General features: G+C 31.9%; 2 protein-coding genes across 2 annotated transcripts; one reads left to right on the forward strand and one right to left on the reverse strand.

The window, feature by feature from the left end:
* Nucleotides 1-438: 438 nt before the first annotated feature.
* On the reverse strand, nucleotides 439-8,723 carry LOC131844869 (WD repeat and FYVE domain-containing protein 2). Its single transcript, XM_059193848.1, has 8 exons — nucleotides 8,475-8,723; nucleotides 7,185-7,365; nucleotides 5,938-6,104; nucleotides 5,269-5,382; nucleotides 4,396-4,521; nucleotides 3,610-3,806; nucleotides 2,619-2,760; nucleotides 439-1,695 (listed from the first exon to the last, which is right to left on the reverse strand). Exons 1-8 carry the CDS (start codon nucleotides 8,633-8,635, stop codon nucleotides 1,482-1,484), a joined length of 1,302 nt encoding a protein of 433 aa, XP_059049831.1. The 5' UTR covers nucleotides 8,636-8,723; the 3' UTR covers nucleotides 439-1,481.
* A 785-nt stretch (nucleotides 8,724-9,508) lies between these two features.
* Nucleotides 9,509-24,015, forward strand: LOC131844856 (aspartate aminotransferase, mitochondrial). The gene is made up of 9 exons (XM_059193834.1): nucleotides 9,509-9,712; nucleotides 10,568-10,724; nucleotides 11,357-11,500; nucleotides 17,303-17,509; nucleotides 20,362-20,457; nucleotides 20,571-20,721; nucleotides 22,122-22,296; nucleotides 22,801-22,951; nucleotides 23,684-24,015. Exons 1-9 carry the CDS (start codon nucleotides 9,621-9,623, stop codon nucleotides 23,804-23,806), a joined length of 1,296 nt encoding a protein of 431 aa, XP_059049817.1. The 5' UTR covers nucleotides 9,509-9,620; the 3' UTR covers nucleotides 23,807-24,015.
* The last annotated feature ends 2,685 nt before the right edge of the window (nucleotides 24,016-26,700 follow it).

Here is a 26,700-nt window from a genome sequence, read left to right on the forward strand (position 1 = left end):
TCACATTTATTTCTAACTGTAAGTTAAACAGTAACACAAATTTTTAAGTCAAGCGTTTGTATTAAATGGCTAATAATGTATAACCATATGTAACAATAATTGTCCATTGAACTTTTTTAAAAAGACCTAAAAGACATTTACTGTATTTTAGTAAATAATGAGTTTTCATAAGTTTGCCAAAATGTTGCAAATGGTCAGTAAACATCAAATATTTAGACGATCTTTCATTTGCTGCTTAATATAATTATGGTCATTGCGTGACATATATTTATTTATATATTATATATATACGTGATATATACTCTTTAAAATATTCGCATCTTCAATACACTTCGCGTCTGATTTACATTTTCCAATAACAATGAAATCAGTAACATGATTTGATAGAACATGCGACGATATCGACTTATACTTCGAGAAGTAGTCATTCTGTCTACGTAAGACGAGATCTCTAATATTGTGTCACTCTTATGTTAATGTAGTGACCTTTCGTATAAGGAATTCACACTGAGTCATCACCAGTTGTTTCATTTCTAGTATAAAATAGAAATAAACAGGTAACAATAGCAAATAAACGGCGACTTAACACGTCGGTTTTTGGCTCGACTGCCATATACGGTCGCTATGGCTTGAATTAGAACCACGGAATTACAGGGAAACGGTCGCTTGTGGTCTTTTAAAAATATTATAGGTACTGTGTTTGAAGTCTATTTCATAATATAATTATTGACCGTTGATGAAATAACTTATTTATCGCAGTCAAATTACTAGGCAGATTGAAATATTTTTAATAAAAAAAATTACGTTAAATCATATGCATATTTTCTTAGCGCTTATATTATAGCGAATTGCATTATTTTCTGATGAAATAATATGCGAATTTATTATCTAGTATACAGAAACAAAAATAAAAACTTAAACTAATAGTTCTTTAGTGTAGAACCGCATTTTTACTACTCTGCTTTTTAAATGTATTGGCCGGTTTTAGATTTTTTTACTGTTATCTATAGATGAATAAAGAAAGTATGCGTAAAATTTTATTACCAATAATTTAATATTTAATAGATAGCACATTTCTTTAACAAATTTAAATTTTTAATCAATTAAATTAATAAAAAGTTTAATAACATATTTGGTATTTCGCATAGTTTGAAATATATGTTTTTCTCTAAATAATTAATATTAGTTTCATATTCACACGATAAATATTTTAAATATTTTTCTTGTATTTTTTTTTGTATTACAAAATTATTAATTTTTTTACACGCAAGACACATTAAAATACTTGAATTCATTCATTAATGCAATGCAATCACAGTACACTAATAACAATTTTACAAAATTCAACCTGACCTTCGTTAATTTAACCCTATGCCGTCTGCATCTGACCACAACCGACCACTCCCGATATTGTATTCGTACCGCCTAGTTTAAGCGCAAGCGACGTTCGTTAGAGGCGTGACAGCGTGCGGCCACAGTGGCTATTGGTCGCTTGTTCCTTGACGCGGCGCGGACGAGGACGCGGGAGCGGAACCGGAACCAGAGGCGGTAGCGGCGGGCGACAGCAGCATACTGACATCCCACACCTTGATGACGCGGTCTTTCCCGGCCGTACACATGCGACCCGTCGCCTCGTCGACGTACAGCGACGACACCGCGTGCTTCATGTCGTGGAACGAGGCAAGCGACTCGCGACTGTGAACGTGCACCGATTTTTAGTTGGGGACTTTGATATATTTAAAGATTTCAATAAACAACTCCCTACAATAGACATGATCATATATGACTAACTATTCTTTATAGTATTTATAGGCCTACTTTACTTTTACTTAAATACATTAAAATGTACATTTAAATGTAAATTGGACTCCAGTCTTCGCAATTAGCCTCTCAACTTAAATATATTTAAAGATTTCGCTGAAAACATACCTACAATAGACATACAAATTTACCATCGCCTTAAAACTATATTAATTATACAATAGACATGTTGCTAAATGACAATTTGTTCTAAATAGCATTTACGAGACTGGTATTTTTATATGTATATGTATGACTGTAATCGCAAACTAATTTTACGGCCTCCTACTGTCATGCCAATCGACGCCATGAAAAGCACGCAGGCAACACGTCATCATGTAACAGATACAGCTCTTCCGGAGCAATACGAGATAGAACACTATGAGATCGTATCCTGTAATTTGAATGCCTTATCTCACTCTTCATTCCAAACACATCTTACGATGCAAGATTCTAGGCAGCTAAAATAGAATTTGTGAAATAGTAATTGAAAATTGTTTTATACTATGTAATGATATATGCTAAAATATTGAAATATTATGTAATCCTGTATTATATTCATCAGCGTCAGCGTCGTGATCAAAATTGTGATTATAATCATATTATGTAACAGTACTTAATGACTTTAATTTTGCCAGTAGAACGAGAATACTATGTTACGCAGGCATGACGTTAATCTCTACGATGTATATCACTAGGATACTTATAATCAATATCATACTATATATCATATTTTATATAATTAATTTGTAACAACTATCTTTTATAGGAATTTATATCCTATGACGGCAATTAGTATACGTAATAAAGATACTTACGGCTCATGCCTGAGCGTTTCATAACAGAGCGTGCAGACACGCTGTGGGAACTCGAAGCCCATGATTGGCAGCGGCAGTCTGTGTGGAGAACACGTCGCGCAAACTGCCGCACCGCACCACCGGCAGTGGTGTTGCCGCAACCCTACATTTTTACATATACAAACGTTGTATTACTGTTATTATTATTTAATCATTAATTTTCGAAACAAAAATATTGAAGCTTTTTAAATAGGAAAAGTATAAATATTTTACTTTTTTTCAGCATAATAAGTAAAATATTGGTCCTTTATGAGCTTATAAAATTTTAATGTGTTGCTTATTATTTCTATTTCTTTTTTCATATTTATTTCATTTTTAATACTTTAAAATCATGCATTTAGGACAAATTTATATTTAAAGAAAATGAAATACATTCAAGTAGGTTTGTGGTTTAGTATCCATAGTACAGGCTCTGTTTAGCTTGGGACTAGATAGCCGTTTATGACGTACACATTGTGTACAATGTTTACATTAATTTTATAAAGAGAAGAGATTGTTTTTGATTTAGTATATTCATAATGAATAAACACAAAAAGTACAATACCGATATTAAAATTTATTTCACCAATATTCTTTTGCTTCATTGTCTCTGACTATAAGACTATATTTATTTCTAGAATAAAATATGGATCCCTATTAAAACTTTAATAATACAACCCTTTATTTATAAAGATAATAATTGTTATTATACTTTCAATGGTCGCGGGGTCGATTCCTCCCAAGGTGGAAATATTTGTATTCATTGTGTGATTCTTTGTATCGGTCTGGGTGTTTTCTATGTTATTTTAGTATTTATATCTGTTGTCTAGAACTCATAACACAAGCTCTGCATGTATTAATAAAGTCTATTTGAATAAAGATTATATTAGATTATATTTATTTCCATTTCGTGGGACTAGATGGCACTGTGTTAATTGTCCAGCGTTATTTATTAATGTAATAAAAGTAATACCTAATTGTTTCATCTCCATCATGGCCCGCACGTTCCATATGAACGGCGCGTTACATATCTGGCAGAGGTCGGCCTCCTTCCATGCGGGAGTCTCCCGGCGCGGGACGCCCATCTCCCAGACGCCGAGGGCTCCGTCCTCGCCGGCCGACACCAGCCGCTCGCACCCACTCACGTACCACAGGCCCGTCACTTTGTTACTGGAATGACATGCTACATTATTAGGAGCATTCACTACCAGATATGCGCATGGCGATAAGCGATGTAAAACATTTTTTATGGTGTTTTATGTCTGCGCAATAAAGTATTAGTATTATTATTAAAGTCTGGTAACCTTATCTGCCAATTTTCTGAAATCATTGTCAATATTTCCTAACGATTACTTAAATATGCACTTAAAATAATATGTCAACAGTGAACCACGGTTGAGTTATATATCAGCGATAATCGACATTTATTCATATATATATAGTTAGAGACATGCATATAAACTTTTTATCTTCTAACATAAATATTCTTTATTTGGAAAAACGCACATGTAGTGGTTCCACAGTTATATAAAAGGTCTGGTCGTTCGTACGAATAACGATCCGAAGGACTCCGATTGGCTATCTCCAAAGAGAGCGGAACGTATCAAACAAATTAAATATTAGGAGCCTACCAAACCAAATAAAATTAAATCCAAATTGTAAAGAAAGCCGTCCTACAAGGATACATAAACACAAGACAAGCATATGACGTCAGTACTTACGCCAAATAAGAAAACTAAATTTCCATAATATTACATACCTATGTCCTTGTAATTCATATGCCGTGCCTTTTTGTCCACCAATATCCCATACAATAATTGTTTGATCGAATGAACCGCTGAACAATAATTGGCGTATTGGAGCCCAATTCAGTACTCTTACTGATCTGAAACATTAATCAACAGTAACTCACAATTCAATCTATGAAAATAAGTGTTTTTGAGACTTCCACGCGGTTCCCCCTGGAAATCATCAAGATAATTTCTTGGTGAATTTACCATGATGAGCTAACTGACCTGACCTTATTTTTATCTTATCATTCACCACTGGTGCCTTCCAGCGTAAATCGTTAGCGCAGACGAGTGCACCATTTCATTATCATCGTTTAAAAAACTGATTATACTGTTTAGATGCCAAAAGGTAACAAATAACAAACGTGATACCTACTTAGGCAAAATTAACTTCATTTGAAAAAACATGTGATAAATTAACACCATGTACAATCGTAAACATCACTGTCCAATGAACAAAGACCTCTATGTTCTATGCGAATTCATACAGCGGAAGGATCAGGTTGAGTCTCATTATTTGCATGACTGAGTCTGTTAAAACGTACATACATTTTTAAGGTAAGGATAATACAAAAAAAAATATTGGGTAGTAATGTGACAATTTTAGTTGTGTTTTAACACGTCTTAAAAAGCAGTCTGTCAGACTTCCGATTGAACCGGGTTCGATAGCCACATAATATAATCGTTTATACACGAGTAATAGTGCTTATAAGACTGCTTGAGTGATTTTTGTCTAGTTACCTTTATAACTTAGTTATTTTTAATAAACAACTACAGATAGTATGCGATATTTCAGTCATTTGTATATTAAAAATATAGATATCTTTACATAATATACTTACCCAGTGTGCCCTTTTAATGTAGTGACTAGAGTAGCACCATTATTGTCCAATTTTAACATGGTTATCTGTCCACTGTAATCGCCCACAAACGCATATTTAGATTGTGAGTCGAACCTGACATTATTTATTTAGGAAATAATGTTGGATAACAACAATATTATAGCAACTTTTAATGAACTCTTATCAACTGTACAGTTAAATTTATTCCATGATAAACACGAGTATATAAATGAGAATGCACTTAGTTTGACTTTAAATATATTTTATCTATATAGGTCTATTATTTATTATTGAATATTTTTTTGACAATATACTTTAAAATGCATATACATACATACATATATAACATAGAATCATATCTCTGGATCTATAATTTGTCTCATTACAAGATACTCTTTTTGTAAAAAAATTCCGGACTATAAGGGACATCCCTTAAGATAAAATGATAAGATAAGGGATAACCCTTAGGCAGCACTCTATAATCCAACAAATTCGATGGTCTGACACTGCCCTGCAAAAAGTTTGTCAGATAATCGAGGGTCCACTGTATTACCATATTTAATATAATATGTCAGCCTATGTGACATATAAAATAATCTGTTCTCATTCTTTATGCTATTTCGATTTGATAGACTTAGAAAAATAATACATAATACTAGAAAAGGATACTGTAAAGCTGTGCACCACGCCTCGAAAGAGTACCCGCCAATCCTACGGCCTGTCTCACTGCAGTGATATGAAAACAATTTGTCTCTGCTCACTGACAGCACCCATTCACAACTTAAGGAGAACACAACTGCTGTTACTCTTGCTGTGTGCGCCAGATATTCCCTTGTCTACGAAATAATAACAAATTTAATATTTGTGTTTCATAAATACAAACTTCATTTCTAAGAAACAGACCTATGGACCGCTAAGAAATCACAGCATTGGAAAAATACAATTGAATTGAATAGAAAACAATTTATTCAAATAAACTTAATTTAAGCACATTTGAATAGTCATAACAATTTTTTTTAATCAAGAAGAAGGAGCATGAAACTTTTGTGTTACCCTAAATATAAAAACAAAATAAGCTTAAATCAGTCTTATTGATAAGAGTACAACACTCGTTCACAAGTATGACAGAATGGAAAACATTCTTTCTAAAAATAGCTCAGGGAGGGACTCCTGTCTTGACAAAATTTGTATAGATATAAAATAATAAAATTAATAGTTAAGACTTAAGTTAAATTCAGATCTTCCTTCTTGTCAAATTGATATGAGTGCATTTAATCCCAGCTCCCATTACATAACATAAAAAATAAAAAGGCGGTTTTTAATGGTAGATTGTTTTTTTACCCCTACCAGTTTTTATTATGCAATTTGGATGGCAAACAAGATTATGGCAGAAGGTAAGTATCACCAAAGCTTATATAAATAAACAGCATGGACATCACATCATTTGATACATTGCCATTGTCATTCTGGTGAACCAAAGAGTCAAGCTTCCATATCCTGTAATTTCACTGCCAAATGTCAATCATCGACTGAAACACAGCTTACAAAACAAACTGGTAGATTTTAGATGTGTCAGAGGCAGCCATGCAGATGATTATACAATGTCTACCTAAAGTTAATAATGGCAAGCATTCAATATATATTTATTAAGAAAAAATTAAGAACAAACAGAGCATATATACTAGTAGCATAAAGAGGTAAAGTTTGTGAGATTTTAGGGGTAATTGCTATACATATTGAACCAATTTTGAAAATTGTTATAGTGTTAGACAGCCCCATTATTGTGAAATGCTATAAGCTATGTAACATCACACTACATGTGGTGTTGCAATGAAAAATGTTGCAGAAACAGATAAATAGTGAAACAAAATAAGTATATTATAAATCGTAAATTACAACAGTAACAGATCACATACAGCATTTATCCTATTGCAATCCATTGCCAGTGTGAATTCTGAAATAGTTCCATTCTCTTGTCCGATGAATAATTGGCGGGTTTCTGGAGTGTAGAACATGGAGGTACAACCTGATGGCATATACTGACAGATACTAGGCCAATACTGGCCCGAGTCACGTTTCAGCCATACTCTTACTGTTCTGAAAATTAGAATTAAAACATTATAAATATACTGCTTTTTTAAAATGCAATAATTAATAAACAATCTAGGTATTAATATAAAATTAGTAATAAAAATACTGATGGACATTTCATTTCAAAACAGGCATGTAAAGATTTTTGTCAATGTTTTGGCAATAAAAAGTCTTTACATGCCTGTTATTTCAAAATAACATATGATATAGTTTATTTATTAAATATCATTACATAAAGAAAAACAAAATGTATATCATTCACAATGTTTCATGAAAACTAATAAGAATCAAAGACAATGTTGGACAAATATAGGAGTGTCCATTAAAATGAGTCATCAAAATTAGTGTAGAATTGGTATTTGGTAACTGGTCATTGAGTAACTGATACAACTTCTGAATTTGCTGCATAAATTTTTATGTGAACTTTGAACAATTTTAAATTTACATATGTTAAAAACTTTTTACTAAAGACAAAATTAATGTAATTGTTTGTAAATTTAGAAACTATTTGACTAGATAGAGAAAGAAAGAAAGTTATCCTATGTATTAAAATGTACAGTTTGACAGGGCACCATCATTATTAGTTCATACAAATGACAATATTCCTAATCTAGCAGGAGCATTAAATAGTTAGAAGATGTATTTGTGATTTAGAGCAGAAAGGAATACTGGAAGGTTAATCCATTTAATTAATTTAAAGGTTAGTGTAAATGGTTGCATCATCCGTATGTTTATGATCACCAGTATATTTATACAGATATACATCATCATCAACCAAGTATATGAAACGCTGAAAACAACTGTGCCCAGTTGTGCCCTGCTGGGCAGCAACTTGTATCTTCAATTTATGAATGTGTGAATGACAGTTTCGAATAACAGATTACGTATTGTGAATGGTTATCCCAATTAAGGTCAGTTTAAGTGTTATTTTTGATAGTACAGTATAATATAAAAATAAACAAAAAGTACGCAATTATGAATATTTACGTATAATGGAGGGTATATAACGTCAAGCAAATTTAACGGTTTCATTTTTACAGCATAGTTCCGTAGTAACGCTAATGTAGAAGTCAACATAATAAAATCCTTTCGTAAATACAAATCGGAACACTTACTTATCATCGCAAACGCTAATTACACCATCCTCCCCAGGTATCACTACAGCGGCGTTTACGTCGTCAGTACAACCTTCCAATTTGTTTAATAGCGCTGGTTTCTTTGTAGTGGAAAATCTATCATTAGGTGTTCTAGGTGCAGGCTTAATTTCAGCAGCCATTATTGTAGTTTTTCAAAGCAAATAAACGAGGATTTATAGAATATTAAACACTTCTTTCAATTAAATAATCCAACAGACAGAATTACGAACAAACTCAGACACGAAATTGACTGTCATTGAAGTGACATTGACATAGACAGCTGACACACAAAGTGACAAGTTTGACAGTCAGCCCTAGGGGGGGTAACGGTTGAGGTCTCGGGACGAGCATGTTTGCTCCGACATCAACTTCCGAGGTAACAATCCCCGGGTAACCAGATTGGCAGATTCTTGGGTTACTTAAATATTTTCGGACTAACTAATAAAATAAAAAATATCCATGTATCAAAAAATTAAGATTAAGATAAGTTAATATTTTAAAATGTTGGTTTTAATAACAGGGTTACTAAAATCAACATTTTAAAATATCGGGCAGGTAATTCGCGCACGCAGACTCAATCTAGTTATCCGGGGGTTGGTAGCCCGGAATTTATAAAGGTTGCCCCTCGAGCCAAATGAGCTCGCCCCGATGTTCTGTGCCCCGAAGCCACTTCCTAGAGGGGTCTTTCGAAAGAAACATTGCGTTGATGGAAGAGTATAAAATTTTACACACTTAGTTTATACCGAGAAGTGCCTGCGTTGCACACATGTTCGTCAATGTATTTATATAAACACATTGTATACAAAAACCTGTGCTGCGTGTACGGCCTGCATTCCGTATAATATTAATTAAGCTTATTCTTCTTTATAAATATTTATCTACTAAGCAAATAATCACTTTACAATTTTTCTCAAAAGTAACAATGATAACTGACGTGACAACTGAGTGAAATGTCAGTAATATCATAGTCGTATTCACCTGTCATTATTCGACAATTTACGTTAAAACTTTTTTTAGTACTTCTTCAACCCTTGTACTATTTATATATTCTTAAATCGTTATTTATTTAATTTTTATTAGTTTGTATTTGTGTTCCACACGTGGCGGCCGGTTGCTTGTAGTAAAATGGCTCAGGCATTAAAGAAATTAACTGTTCAAGTGCTTAAAAATAATAATGTAGAAAATATCATCGGTTCCACAGCTGTTAGAACGAACAGGTATGCCGGTAGAAGTAAGAAAATTTACGTAATAAATACCTATATGCAGCTATTGTCTACAATGTAAACGATCATAAAATAACCATAAATTATTTGGACTCGAATTTATATGTGGCAAAAAAAAATTTTTAAGATGCTTGCATTATAATTTTTTTTAACAGTGTTATAACCACCTTAGCTTTATATTTTGATGATGTATCATGTTTTGCTTTCGTAATGGTTTCTAATTTAACCACTGTCCTTTAATAGCTAATTAGCTATCCACTGCATAATATAATATGTACTGCATATTAGCTAGGCTAATTAATGGCGACCATTTTCCTTAATTAAAGCACAGGAAGGTGGGTAAATTAACAATTCATGACCAAAGTAATTTGTTATATTGTTAGTATTATTTCATAATATAATATAATATTTCATCACTGTGTCTGTGACATAATATATTTAGGTTAATATTATATTCAGTTCTTTGAATCAAAATAATAAAAATATAATGTCACAATTTATTACTATAATTTTATTAATTTGTATGATGGTGGTATGTTTGAAACCCTTTATTATATGATATTTATAATCAAGCAAAATTTATAGCAATTATCTGTTACCCAGAACTTCATATCTTTTTTATTTAGATAGAATATGATTTGATATAATTTATTCTTTTAGTACATTTTAGTAACTTATGTCAGTAAAGTTATGTATTCCTTTCATTTTTTTTTCCTACCATCTTTTTGTATCATATAAAAAATGCTTGAATAATAGTATCATTGCTAGCTAGAATTATGGATATCATGGTAAATCAAAAAATGAATTCTCAATGGCAACATGTATTAACTAAATTGTTGCCTCATACAGTACATGGTGGAACAATGTGCAGATGGGTCCACCAGATGTGATCCTTGGCATCACAGAAGCATTCAAAAGAGACACAGACCCTAAGAAGGTCAACTTAGGAGTGGGAGCTTATAGAGATGATGAAGGGAAACCCTTTGTGTTGCCATCTGTTAGAAAGGTGTGTATTACCTGGTTTTGATATGGATTAAAATGTATTAAATATATTATTTTCATCTAAGTTTCTTCAGCTATTTACTGTTACTTCTTGTAAAACTGAAAAGCAAGTGAAAAATACATATTTTTTCATGAATAGTGTTTATTATGTACATGATAATTTAAATAGTTTTCTTCAGCTCTAAAATTACTGTAATTTAATAAATTATTATATGTATTTATATTAATTCTTAGTTATGTAGGTACTAATGAAATAATAAAATCAATAACTAACTAAATAACTCTTTTACTAACTTATTTAAACAGAAACTCATATCATATTTTTGTTGCTTGTATTATGTTTACCAAAATATTTACAAACCATTATGGTTTGTAAATATACTACTATAATATATGTACTAGTAAGACAGTGCTGCTTGTATGTGTGGTCATAAGTCCTTAACCTTTCCAATAAATATTGTGAATAAGACTCATACTGTGTAAACCCATTGTAATTTTCTAAGTGCTATTCTACTGAAGAGTATAGTTTGAAAATCCCATATTGCTCAGATTCCTATGTTATTGATATATTTAGTATTTATGATCAGTCAAATTATTTTCCTATGCCAATTGACCACAAGTCTTATTTTTATTTAGGCAGAAGAAATCCTTCACAGCAGGTACCTAAATCACGAATATGCACCCATCGGCGGCGAGGCCGCGTATACTGATGCTGTTGCTAAGCTCGCGTTTGGTGCAGACAGTCCAGTTCTCAAGGAAAAGTCCAACTGCACGGTGCAAGTAAGTGACGTCAAATCTACATAAAAATATCTTATCTGATACATAACATTTTAAGGCCATATATATATATATTGTTTTTTTTAATAAATAAATAAAAATATGCTGTTGAAATATGTATAAGAAAGAATAATTTACGTCACGTACTTCTATTCTCCACACAGACAAAGCCAAAGAGACATATAAACGACCCAGAAACCGTATAGTATAACACTTCGGGGCACGCACATTTATATTTATATACTACTGTGTCACTCTGCACTACCCACATTTTTGCTAAAATATTGTAAGTGGTTACTTGCGATTTGTGTAGTTTGCGTTGGCATTTAAGTTGCCAAGCAGTTTGCTTTGTGTGCTTTGTTTCAGTTGTAGTATGAAGTAAGGCAGTGAAATTAGAGGATAAGTGGCATGATAAGATGTCATTCTGGTGTTCTTTGGAATGGCAACGCATGATATCACGAGCATCAAATGTAAACATGATATCCATGGTTCATGTATGGTATATAGGCGACGATTACAACTTACCATCACGTGCGCCATTAATTTGTTTACCATTTCTATTACATGAAAAAAAGATTTATCTATGCACCTACGAATTTTCATTCGAATCCGTCTAGTGAATGAAAGAAACATTAATTCTATCAAACATAGGCTTTAATTTTCTTTCTATTATTAAATTTGCAATTTCTTGTTTTGATCATATCTAGACACGCGGTAGCGTGTCAAGCCGAGTTTCATGTAAACTGGCAAGCAGCACCGTGTGTATATTTACACGAACCATTTGGAGCCACTTTTGACCCCCTCATAACTCAAAAACTCTTTCACACAAACCTGTCAAATTTGTTCATATATTGAGACTTGCGAGATAAATATGTGTTCCAAATTTCATAAACATATCTCAAACGGTTATTTAGATATTAATGTCCAAAAATCGTCATTTTTATCACTGATCAACTATAGATCAAAATTATAACCCATTTCCAGATGACCTAGGAAGTTCAAATTTGGCATGCAGATAGTTAATTAGGTGAATATAAAGGAAAAAATCTGAAACTGGTAAATTGTTATCATTTTACTACAATTTTTCACTTTAATTGATTCTATTTCAACTTATACTGGACGAATACTAAAATTCTATGAAAACGTCGATAGCCACCAATTGACATTGATCCCTGGCGAAATATCTCATCTTGTACTGGACGGAAAGTAATATTGTATGAAAACGTCGATCATTACCAATTTACGTTGACCCCTTCACATCAGTGTCGATAACTAGCAAACTTCAAATATTGCATTGAGCGGTAAACACTAGTTGCTATAATTTAGATTCTGTCTAAAATATACTCGTACTTATAACTAGGAGTATAGTCGAATTTCGTATTTATTATGTTATTAACTGAGATTTGGTATTAATTATTGTTTCAATATTTAGCGCACATCGATAGTGTAAGATCATTATTTTTATAAATAATTATTAAATAATAGGCATATCGGTATAGGGCGCCGCCGCGCCGCGGCGCCGTGTGGGAGCGGTGCGATAAAACGTTGAACTAACCTATAAGGTTGGTATTTATGCTACGAAATTCATAGTTTTCTTAAATTATACTTATATATTTGTGGTTATATTATTATTACATTATTTTAGTAAATACGTATGGTATAGACAATAGTTTAAACCAAAAATTAATAACAATTTTAGTATAGTTATAAGTAGGAATGTATAGTTAACTCGAGAATGAGAACTCATTGGTAACAAATTGTTTTCTTGAGAATTCAATAGATAACAGTCAATTTGTTACATAATCGTCTTTACGAACTATAACATGTCAATACGAAGTTTCAGATATTAAATAATGTATATGTTGAAAGAGAACAATTCCGTATTTGCTTAACATATGCTATTACTATCCACAAATCACAAGGCCTTAGTTTTGGCAGTCCTCTTCTCAACATAGGCTCCTCTATATTTAATAAAGGGCAGGTTTACGTTGGACTCTCCAGAGTTAAAACCTTAGATGGAGTACGTCTTAACAATTTAGATCCAAGTCACGAGAGATTGTAGAGTACAACCATCTGTGGACGTTATACCGCCCCGATTTGCCCAAAAATTCCTGATACTGAATTGGCATTGCACTTGAACATTTAAAAGTTACAAGAAAATATAGAAAATAACACAAAAAAAAAGACAATTATACCCCGTAAATATACGAAAATACAGTAATTTATCAAAAATAATTTGGTATTAATTTAGTTATAAATAAGTACCTCGTATAATTTATGTACAAAAAGTAATGATATCCCATCAAAAACATAAATGTGAAATGATAGCCGAGTTTAATATTATGATATATACCTTGATTGTTGACTTCTACGACAAAAGAGATGAGATCTAAATGGGTGCCAAGTTCAATGGTCTGTCCTGAAATGTATTTATAACAATATAAAATATAATTTCTTCTTATAACTTAGGATAATATACTGTAGCCTAAGGTCTAACTTGGCTAGTTTTCATATACGAAATATACTGTAGCCTTCGCAAGTTCTAAACATGTTACTTGTCGGTTCCTATTTTAATATTAGTAGTAACTAGCAATCGAAAGTAATAATTGGTATATGAGAACTGGCCAAGTCAGACCTTAGGCTACAGTATATTATCCTAAGTTATAAGAAGAAATTATATTTTATATTGTTATAAATACATTTCAGGACAGACCATTGAACTTGGCACCCATTTAGATCTCATCTCTTTTGTCGTAGAAGTCAACAATCAAGGTATATATCATAATATTAAACTCGGCTATCATTTCACATTTATGTTTTTGATGGGATTTTTTATATTTCGAAATTCATTTATTTACCATCTACTATGAATTCATTTATCTAAGAAAAAATGAATCAAATAATAATCACTAAATACCTACATTTTTATCTATATCGATATGCTCTATGTGATTGATCACACTGTTTGTTGGTATGTTGTCGTCAACCAACCAGTCTGCCTAACATGAAAATATTTTCATACGAAAATTCACACTACTTCGAAATAGTCCGACTAATATTGAAAATTAAAAATTTTTTTTTGAGGTTTTGATCGCAAGTAAAGTTATTACACCATCGAAAGCAAGACTACCACCACCAAGGTACATATACTGATAGACACGTTGCTTTGCGTATATGGTTTGTGGTAGTCGACAAACCACTGGCATTGGCTTTACCGAAAATCTAATAGATTTTCAGTAAAGCCAATTTAAATTTCTAAATTAGTTTAGCGCTTAAGGATTCAATTAGTACTGTTATGATTGATGGGGGATTGCCTCTACATCAATCATAAATAGATTAATTTGATATAACCCGTTGATGGAGCTATACTAGCTCATTATTATTACGCCTTTTACGCGAATTAATAAATCCTATTGGTTGTACCCATAAAATGATTTTTCATATTACTTGAATGGAAAACTGACGATCTCATCAACCGTCGCATATGTACATCAACATAATATAATACCATCAAAAATGTACTACTTGAGTTCCTAGCCATTTCTTCTCAACTCGAATTGGATGGTAGGGACAGTGATAAATAATACAACGTGCAGATGAGGCCGTAAGGTCCTATGTGACTAAATTATTCTGAATTTGAAAATTTGAAACATCTCCACGGATCACGATGTCATGAAACTCTCAGGATATCAGTGATGCGTTACTAATTCTGAGGAATATGTCATGCTTCAAATCGCACCCTGTAATGTGACTATCATGTATCAACCTTCTAACCGGAACAGCTTACACAACAAGCTGCTTAGCGATGGAAATAAGTAACACTGCTATACTTTGGTAAAAAAAAATAATTCGTGCAAAAATTCTTCTTCTTCTTTTAATATTCTGGGATGTGTACCTAGATGTTTATTGCTTATGTTCTCAAGATACCGAGTAATCTAGTACGTAGACTAGACAATCGATGCTTGCGTGTCATATGACCTGAATTAATACCATAATTAAATTATTTGCTTACCTACCACACTGCTATTTAGCAGTAACCTTATACATTCGAGTAAGGTTATTTTTTGTATATTATATTTAATGTAAAGTTTTGAAAGTGATAAGATATATTTGCGAAATTTAGTGGACATTGCACAGATTCAATCTTATCAGTCGCCTCATAATATTGTGCTATCAATATCAGGAGGGTAGTGACCAGCAAGGAGTTTCGTGCTCCTAAAGGTTTCATATCTACATAAACGAAAGGTATCCTGATTGTAGGTGAAATACAGATATCTACATCTATATTATTTGGTAATATGAATGTATTTCTTATGTATGTTAGTCTATAAGGTATTTGTAATATGGGCCATGTAGCCTGAATTAAATAAATAAATATATTCATGAAAGAAGCTTGATGGGAAGGGAGCTATTAGAAATGGGGTCATTGACCCATTGTTACTGATTTACCATGTCAAGTCGCCTTAAAACCGATCGCCCCTGGAAACCATCGTGGTTAATTCCTGGTGAATGCAATATGGTGGGCTAAATGACCTGATTTTATTACTCGTTGTATGAACCTCCAGTAGTACCTACATACTTGCGTATATCGTTACCACAGGCGGGTCCACCATTTTATGTTCTTGCAATACTGACTTCAAAAAAACAACTAATCAATAACTACCTTATCTTTTATAGAATCACAGATAATAAAAGAATAATTTATTTTTTTGTTTATTGCACATGTAATAGGTACATCATTATGATATATTATTTATAGATAATAAGATTGTATGTTATTTGTACAGAAAAATATATTTTTATTACTAAATTAAAAAAAAAAGCATTCACATATTACAAAAGTCATAAGTACTTGGCCTATGAAGTTGCAATTGTTCAAGTACTCCTCATGACGTACAGATATCCTCACAGGTTCTAAAACTATCTTATTGCCAATTAATGGATCGTTGATACAAATTTTATAATGTTGTTGAAATAACAAAAAAATTGTTAGCACAAGTGCACAACGTTGTCCTTGAATGTTGTAAAATATTATTAATCAACCTATTACTGCTACTTTTTAACCGACTCCAAAAGGAGCCTGTATTTTTTCATTTCGGCTGTATTTTTTTAATGATTGTACTTCTTAACCCCGTCATTTATAAACCAATTTGAAAAACATTTTTTATATGGAAGTAGGTATACTTTCTGATTTGCCATTTATTTTTGGAGTCCGGATAAAAAATCATTGTCGTTTTTAAAACATTTAGCTTTAAGATACAAGATTTAAAAAATCTTGTATCTTTAATTCAAGATTTTTTAAATCTTGAATCTTAAAACTAAATGTTTTAAATTATGTTAGGCAAAATAACGCCTAAAAATAAATAAAATAGAAGTTATTCAGTGAAATTCGTGTCTTATTGTCATTCTCTTGGGATTGACTTTTTATTTTTATATATTTATATGCAGTCCAATAAGGTCAATTGTATGATTTATATACTTGCACGGCTGGTCGAATGTTTATAATATGCATCACATTAGTTTCAATGAGTTGTATTTATCTAGAAAGAAATTGCTTTTGTCATATACATTGAAGTACTTGCTTCATGTAACTTTAAATTCGAGCACAAATCACTCACTTCGGAGAATTTGTTCTCTAAATTCACCCGACCAAAGATTTTACGCGGTTCCATTTGCAAAATCAGTATACCTACTTTATCTACCACTACGCTAAATAGGTATTCAAAATATATTAATATATACCTAGGTATAATTATTATGAAACTGGTGTATGTTTTTGTTAATGTTATAATGATAAATCTGCAGACGATATCCGGAACCGGTGCCTTACGTCTTGGTTTTGAATTCATCTCAAAACATTACGCCAAGAATAAAGAAATCTGGTTGCCGAGTCCTACATGGGGGAACCACCCCCAGATATGCAACACTCTCGACATATCACACAATAAGTACCGCTATTATGACCCGAAGACCCACGGTTTTGACCTGCAGGGTGCCATCGAAGACATCCGAGTAAGTATACATTAATATAAATATTGTATTACTCAAAACTTTAATTAAATCCATCTAAAAAGTGTTTTTCAAGATATCGTATCGTCAAGCATATAACGTGGCACATGAGTTCCATTCCCTGTTTTGTAAGATTATTTTCTGTTAATTATATTTACCATCACCGGCGAGTACGTCAGATATTTAAAGAACACAGAATATTTTTGATGTTTAAATTTTAACTCACAGTCTTTGCTACCTGTAAGTGGAAATTATGAACACAAAGTTTACTATGGCATAATTTGATTTAATAATACATTTTAACATACAATTTAAGTTTATATTGTATATGAACAAACGTATAATTGTGATTTTATAACTCTTATCATGAAGGCCTAATGTCATTAAATTGTCACCATTAACAATGACGTACACCAAATTTAATGACATACACCTAGTAATTCATGATTAATAAATTATAGCGAAATAGTCGGCCTTTGTTTTTCCTCAGGATACAATTTATTTTCACGTCAAAATGAGTTATTTAGTGGTGAAAAGGTAACAAACACGACACTTTCCGCATTTATAATCTTAGTATCAATTATAGAATAGTAGCTAAGTTGAATGTATATGTAATATGCTGCTCAGAGAACAAACCATAGATAGACATATTTAGCATTTAGCTGGCATCCATTGCTATGCCGCAGTATTCCCGCAATTCTTATTGAATAAAGTATATAATATAGATAAATAGTATGTAGATAACGCCGTATGGTGTTAAGTCCGCCATATGTGCTTTAAAATTATGTGCATTAAAGTTTAAATATATAACATGCACCCTTTGACTCTTACTTAATATTTCTTAATACATTATTATTGTAATTGTAATTATACGTATAATAAATATAACAAACAAACAAATGCTTTATCTGTCTATCTAAAAATCTGATTAAATAGTTAAGCTGTCTTAAAAAACAAATTTAATGAATTGCAATGTGTTTGTGTTTCTATATTTAATGTAGAGTTCACAGGGGTGTGTAGATATAAAAGATAATGTAAAGCGATTAAAGTCCACGCGTCCGGCGCATGTACACAAGACATATAGATAACCATGGATTTCATCACTACGTGTCGTGACGTCAGAACTAACTGATTATCATGTTTGACCTTTTATTGCTGGCCATCCGAATATGAAGAGAAACAATGTTGTTTATTCATATGTTGTCAAACACTTCAAAAATAGATAATGTTATTTTAAAATAAATTTAATTATGTACAAGATTCGCTTCTCTATATACAAATAAGAGATTGTTTGTTACGCTATCATTACCTACATCGATGCTGTGTCATGTGTTGGCAACTGATAAATTCGATTTAAAAGTGAAAAAAAAAAATGTATTACCAACTGAATCAATACACATATATACATATAATATTTATACATATTGTATATGTAGTTTATTATTTAGTAGCCGTTATTTGTAAAACTACAGTAAGGAATCATAGTACAATCCATTCTGGGTTCAAATTTAGAATCTTTTATAATTCACAGTCAGAGATACCAAGATATATGTATACAGTCAACCCTCCTATAACGCGGTGAGTGCGTACCGCGTTGTATGGAAACCGCGCTATAAGAAACTCGGATTTAACCATACAAACCAGGCTAATTCGTAGCGCGTTCTATGGAAACCGTCTACCGCGTTGTATGGAAACCGCGCTATAAGAGACTCAGAATAAGTACAAATCACATCATTCGTACCGCGTTATATGGAGACCAATAAATACAAAAGACAAGATAAATTATAAATTATTTTTATTGAATTGAAGAGTATGAACTCTTCAATTCAATAAAAATAAGGAAATGATGAAAAAAATGAAACAAAAACTAAACTAAAAAACTGTTTTCCAACAAAAACAAAAGAAAGACTTTTGTAAAATGATGTAATCTTTCAACACTCATCCTCACTGTCAGATATGAGTCGCCTAACTCGCCTTCTTTTAATGGGCAAAATGTCTTCCTCACTTGGTTGATCTTCACATTGGTTTTAAGCGGCTAAGACATAAGCAGAACGTAGTTTTTCTATAGTTCACGCGACAATGTAGTCAAAAGATCACATATATATCTTTCATGTTACAGTTTCGTTAGACACACACACGCATGGCGCGCTGTCGATGCGAAACTATTTAGTTAATAGAGTGGAAGATAGCGCATGAGGAGCCCCACCCGTGAACCACGCTGATATAAACATATCCAGTTAAAACCATTCATTGAAACCGCGCTGTAAGAGTACCGCGTTATAGGAGGGCTGTCGCAATTTCAGCTCCGCGTTATATGGAAACCGCGTTCTGAGAGTACCGCGTTATAGGAGGGTTGACTGTAATACAGAATGGGTTGAGTTTACTGAAGATGATTTTCTATAACTACATCTGAGTTTGTATTTGTACGGGTTTCTTTTTGTTAATGCGGCACATGGTGTCAATGTACTAACGAAATTAAATAATATTAAAGTATAGATAAAAGTACGTGTGCGGTAGAGCGGTAGTTGTTACTTTTCTGTTAATATTAAAATCTTATGTTTGAAGAGTAAATTTCCTGTAACACTTAATTTACCTCTCAATCTACTGTATTATGTTTTTTAAAGGAAATGTCATACGTTTAATAATCTTGTAATTTCCGTATCACCAATCACATTGTAAAATAAACAAACACATTGAGATATTAATAATAATTCTATATTTTATTCGTTGTATTTGTGTTTCTATATATTAAAATTTTGGTTATTATGTGACTTCAACAAAAATTTATAATAGCTATTAATGTGCAGAACATAGAACTTAGCCCACTTTTAAGTGTTGCTATTTTTTGTTCACAGAAAATTCCTGAGGGGTCTATAATACTTCTACACGCATGCGCCCATAATCCAACCGGCGTGGACCCCAGGCCTAATGAGTGGCAGCAGTTATCCCAGGTAAATAGAAATATAATATATTTTTTAACACAAATGGTGACAATCAAGCATATGGCTCATTTAATTATTAATATTAGTTCAATAATGCAACTTGTATCCATTTTTGTCTGTAGGTAATCAAAGAAAAGAAACTGTTCCCGTTCTTCGATATGGCTTACCAGGGATTTGCGACTGGCAATGTAGACAATGACGCATTCGCTGTCCGTCTGTTCGTGAAGGAAGGCCATCAGGTCACACTTACCCAGAGTTTCGCCAAGAATATGGGTATGGATAATAATATCTACTGATCCACTTTATATATAGGTACATTATATGTATCTATATATATATATATATATATATATATATATATATGCATATTTTGTACTTAATATGTACCTATATGCAAGTAGCATTCCATGAATAAGTCTGACAATTGTACCTCAAACGAACAAACATAGCATTATCAATATGTGTATTTGATAACGAAATTTTGTTAATCGTTTGAATAACAAAATTTCTGTAAGGCTATAAATTATTTTAACGATGAGTTATAGCTTTCTAATTACGATTACCACTATCCGTCAGGCATGACATCCTTATATTTTTGAAAGTGTAAATGATTTTTATCCTTTGTGCAGAACAGTTCTAAGGTACATTCATATTAAATGTAATCAAAATCTGTTTAACTAAGTCTCAACGAGATACAACTATAAAATAACTTTTATTATTTTACTATGGATTTAATATTTGTACAATTATTCATATGACTTCTTTTGTACAGCAGATATCATAACTTGTTATGAAACAGTTTTATCATGATAAAATGTATAAGATAAGATTAAGTTTTATTTTTAATAATAACAGTATAATATCAATATTATTTATATATATTTAATAGTTTTATCAGAGACACACCTGCCCGTTGTTTATATAACTCTGTTGCTAGCATGTCTCATTCATAATAATCTTAATGTTAAATTTTATACACTGACTATTTTTCTTGTTATTGTAAAGAAACAGTAGATTATAGGTAGTAGATTACTCTTGAGTCTATGTAAGTCTAGGGATTAGTCCCATTTTCAATCCAATCCAATTTTGTATTTCGAAAACATTCCAATGTTCTTAAGCAATCATTCCCGATCTTCCGATGATCGGAAATGTCTCGCCTATATTTTTTCTGTTGCATCCTTTGAGATAAAATGAATATCTGACTGGTATAATTTTGTAAAAATGTACAAGCTCAGTTGAAAAGAATAAGCGCTGAATTTTTTGTCAGTTCGTCTTAGCTCGAAAGTACTCCGAACTGATGGTAGATTTGACATATCATAAGTCTGTAATAGACCTGAATGAATGAATGAATAGTTATTTTGATAAAATGAATGATGAAACTACTAGTCGATGGACATGAATTGGCACCAAAGACTTCATATAATATGTTGTGAGGTGTATGTGGTACCTTTCATGCATATTGAATTTCCTGTAGATTAAGACGTCATTTCATAGTTCATACCATAAGACGACTTGCATAACAAGCTATAAGAAATAGATAAAACATATTATAAACAATTTTGTACTCAGTTTTCCCTCTCTGAATTGGACCGGTAGTTCTATAGTGTTTAGTAATTTTGGCATTCATATTTTATGCAAATTTTTATTTAATTGGCCTTTTATACTGGTTTTAGGCCTTTACGGAGAGAGAGCAGGTGCCCTCACATTCCTGTGTGGTGATGAGGAATCGGCTGCAAAGGTGCTGTCCCAGGTCAAGATTATGGTCCGCACCATGTACTCCAACCCGCCTTTGTTCGGCTCCCGTATTGTACAAGAAATCCTAACCAATCCAGAGCTTGAAAAGCAGTGGTGTGTATAATTATATTAAGTATAAGTTCTAGAGCCATTCTCTAAAATGTCTAGTATTATAAGAAATATACTTCGATATTGTAGGAAAACTATCTCATAGATTGATTTTAAAATTTAATATATGACACATTTAATTATAGACTCCTCATCCAATATTATCTATATGACTGCCATATGTACATTACATAGCTCATGTTATTTATTGACAATGTAGTTTTCTATGTGTGAAAGAATGTTTATGTTAGCATATAGGTATGTATTTTTTTATTATATATTTGGAAATAAAAAAGAGATAACCGTTGTATTATCAAGTAATTAAAAATAGGCCAAGCATAATGATAGGTAAAATAGATTTATTAGAGATTTGCCATTTTTATAAATACTTATGGCGGTAAAAGTTTAATTACGTTTCTGTATTTTTTATGCCTACTATAATGCTGATATATTTTAACGTCTTTTTGAATTAGAGACGATGGTGTCAATTCAGACTGCGTTTGTATACAGGCTGGTGGACGTGAAGCAAATGGCCGACCGCATCATCTCGATGCGAACCCAGCTCCGCGCCGGTATCGAGGGCGCCGGCAACAAGCGGTCATGGCAACACGTGACCGACCAGATCGGCATGTTCTGCTTCACCGGACTCAAGCCCGAAGAGGTAAAGATATATTGATGTATTATTTATAATTAGATAAAATGTATATCTTAAGTATAGGTATACTTATCGTAACCGGCGTTTTATAGGTATTATTTAAAAATAACCAAATAGTTTGTTGAAAACTGGCCTTCGTCTAACTTCGACATGGACAAACCAATTACTAAGCTACGAATGTAAAATACACTAGTGTAAGAAGTGGTTCTTTTTTTTTTTTAATTATAGCGCCATCTGCGGTTATCTGCTTTAAATAAACAACTACATCATTTGATCGATTTGGTCAATAAATCGTAGATGGCGCTATACTTGAGAGAAATATATTGACCTTTAATCTTTTCATTTTCAACCGTTTTAAAAAACATTAAATCTACTATTTTGTGTTAATGTTACGAATTGCTAGTTTTATAGGGGTTTTTGCAGGTATTTGTTTGGAACTAAAACCTAAATTATCTTATGTATCTTTAATAATGTAGCAGAACGTTCGTTATTGTTGATGTTTCAAAGATTTAAGTAATCGTCATGAAAATTTACATATATTTATGGGTAAATGTTATAACGATTGTATTTGTGATAAGGGACATTTTTTTTTGCGGTCTGTGTTCCGGTCATGAAAGCTACGGATTAAGGCTAGTTCATACATAAACATATTTTGACAATTTCTGTTATCTTCCTCTTGCCGTTTATTTACAGTATACGGTATATCTAATGCAAATAACTAATATCTGTAATTTCCAGGTGGATAGGCTATCCAAGGAGTTCCATATTTACTTGACCAAAGACGGGCGCATCTCAGTCGCCGGTATATCTTCTAAGAACGTCAACTATGTCGCCGAGTCTATCCACAAAGTCACCTCATAAAACTTATCGATTGCACACTTAATTGTTATAAGAACATGTATTGCCACACTACACAACGCCAGTACAGAACACAGTATTTATTTGAAACTTTTTTATGTACATTTATAAAAATTTATATAATTATAATGTTATAAACATTATTCGTAGGTATCGTAAGGAAAATGTGATTATGATTATAAAAAACATGCTTTTAAGAAAATAAATATATACTGTTGATTTTTATGTTATATGTATTTTTTTTACTCGTCTTATTTAAGTAATTTTATTTATTATATTGTATGTGTACCATTAAGAAAAAAAGTATATTTTACGATTAAACTTTTATTGTTAAAATAAGTAGATAAAATAAACTTGATGCCAAAAACACAGAAATTCTATTAACATGTTTGCAGTGATTCTAATACTATTACTACGCAAAATATTTACAGCCGACAAACAAATGAAATCCTTATCTAAAAAAACTGATGCAGGTCAATCGTTAACATTGCATATAAAATTTAAACAATAATTTGTATACTTTATACAAGAGTAGAATAGAGTCCTTACAGGACATACTTATATATAATGGGAACACATTATTCACAATACGATTGCGAGCGCATTAACAATCTTAAACATATTCACCTGCATCCACATCAAAAATCGATGTAAACAGTAACATTACACTAAAATCAGTTTATTGTAGGACAATTACACACCTAAAATGCGCGTTTCATACAATTTTTATTATGATACAAAATATACTAAGTAGACAATTGTCAATGATATTTCAATAGTATAATAATATGTACAAATTTTCCATAGAGTAGACTACATGGCACTATTTCTTTAGAATGCAATATGTCATTCGTTTTAAAGCAAGAAATATGTACCATTAATATACATGTGGGATTTGGTATAATATAACAATAAATATATAATGCAAAATTACACATTTTGTAATACATCCTCTGTACTTGAATTGAACTAGACTGAACGATCGGCATATCGCCGTGTTCAATTTAAAAGTGCATACATAGCTAACATGTAGCCATGTAATGTATGTATTAAATGCTTTTGTAACAAGAAAATAGTAAGGCATCGACATTTGCTAATTAATGTACTACATATTATTAAGATTAACTAATTGCAGGATAGTTTATCTATTTGGGGGCTATGTTCTATATTACATAAATAAATTAATATAACAGATTTACATTGTGAACGTTGGCATTATCAAACTAGTGGGAATTGTCAGCGTGAAATGCAAAGAAATGGAATTGAATGCTATAACATAAACGGTATGCGACTATATAGCTATAACAGAGGAAAAGTTTGCTCTCCGTGAACAACAATAAAATCTCTCATCTTGGAGGCTATAATAATCAACAATATTATAACTAGTTACTTGTCTCTGTGGCTTGTCCACTGTTTAATAACATATTTGTAATGTATATTTAACTAGATATATACAAATAACTCATAAGAGTATATTAAAACAAGGTAACGTCACGTCACAGCATATTTAATGAAAAAAGTAAACTGTCAACTAGTTGGTTGAGTCTCAATGGAGCGTAATGTCTCGAATCAAAATTCATTTCAAGCTGCTTGGCAGTTTACAATGCAAACAGTATAGATTTGAACTGATTTAAAACATTTCTTCCTTCAAGTTTTATGTACATGGATAAAGAAATTTAACTGCTTTAAAACATTTCTTTATCAAAGTATTATGAACCTTGAGCTGATTTAAAACATTTCATTGAGGTTTTATGAACCTTGAGCTGATTTAGAACATTTCTTCATTGAGGTTTACGTACATTGATGAAGAAATTTAATTCAGTAAATTGTTTGTATCCTAGTCAGAACACTTAACCAATTAACTTAATTGTTTGTTTGTCACGACCTTTACTATAAAAAACTCAACCAATTTATTATTAAAAGTGTTAGATTTAACAATATAATAATTGTGACGTTTCGTACCATTTTGCACTCTTGAATTGCACAGTGATATCAGTTTCATATTGCGTGATCATTAAAACAACTAAACAAAATTGTACTCGGGTCCACAGTGTATGCTTCACAGGCAAAGACTTAGGCGTCCCATACACCTACAAACTGTGCAATATTTCATACTAATATTATAAATGCGAAAAGGCACTGGTCTCTCTGTTTGTTAGCTTTTCATACTAAACGGCAAGCCATATCGTAATGAAACTTGATTGTATCACTAAGATGATAGGCTATCTTTTATTATAGCTGGTATTGAAGAACCTCTTGTATCCAAACGTATGCAATAAAATTGACAAGGTATTCATGTCAATATTATGTTCTATAAAGAGTTGATTATGTTAAAAATAATAATAATAGTTCACACAGCACAATCTAGTCCCAAGCTAAGCAGAGCTTTTGTTATAGGTACTAGACAACCGATAGATATACTTACATTTATTCTTTTCATACATAATATACATAGATAACACTCAGCCCAATACAAACATTCATACTCGTGAATACAAATGTTTGTACCGTGCGAGGAATCGAACCTGGGGCCATCAGAAGCAAAGCGCTATGTTAAACGTCCACCAAGACCGTCCTAAAATATATATATATATATATTTTTTAATTTAAATACTATCACTACCCGTTAAATAATATTGCACATTCGTCTATATTGTAGGCCTATGAGGCGCCTAAGAACACGGCCCATGAATGAAGTTATTACCAATAACTATAACTGATGGTTTGACGCATGCAAATTCCGACCGTCTAGTATACTTTGAAGCGTGTCGCTTTTGATTACTTAATCAACCGCCAACTTAAAACACGCGTTTCAATACATATAGAGAAAATATAGGTACTCGAGTTAAATGTACGATTTTACTATTCCTTTTACTTTAAATGAATTATTGCTATAT

The sequence above is a fragment of the Achroia grisella genome, unplaced genomic scaffold, assembly GCF_030625045.1.
Source record: "Achroia grisella isolate CSIRO2021 unplaced genomic scaffold, CSIRO_AGI_Agris_v1 utg4223, whole genome shotgun sequence".
Classification (NCBI taxonomy): Eukaryota; Metazoa; Arthropoda; class Insecta; order Lepidoptera; family Pyralidae; genus Achroia; species Achroia grisella.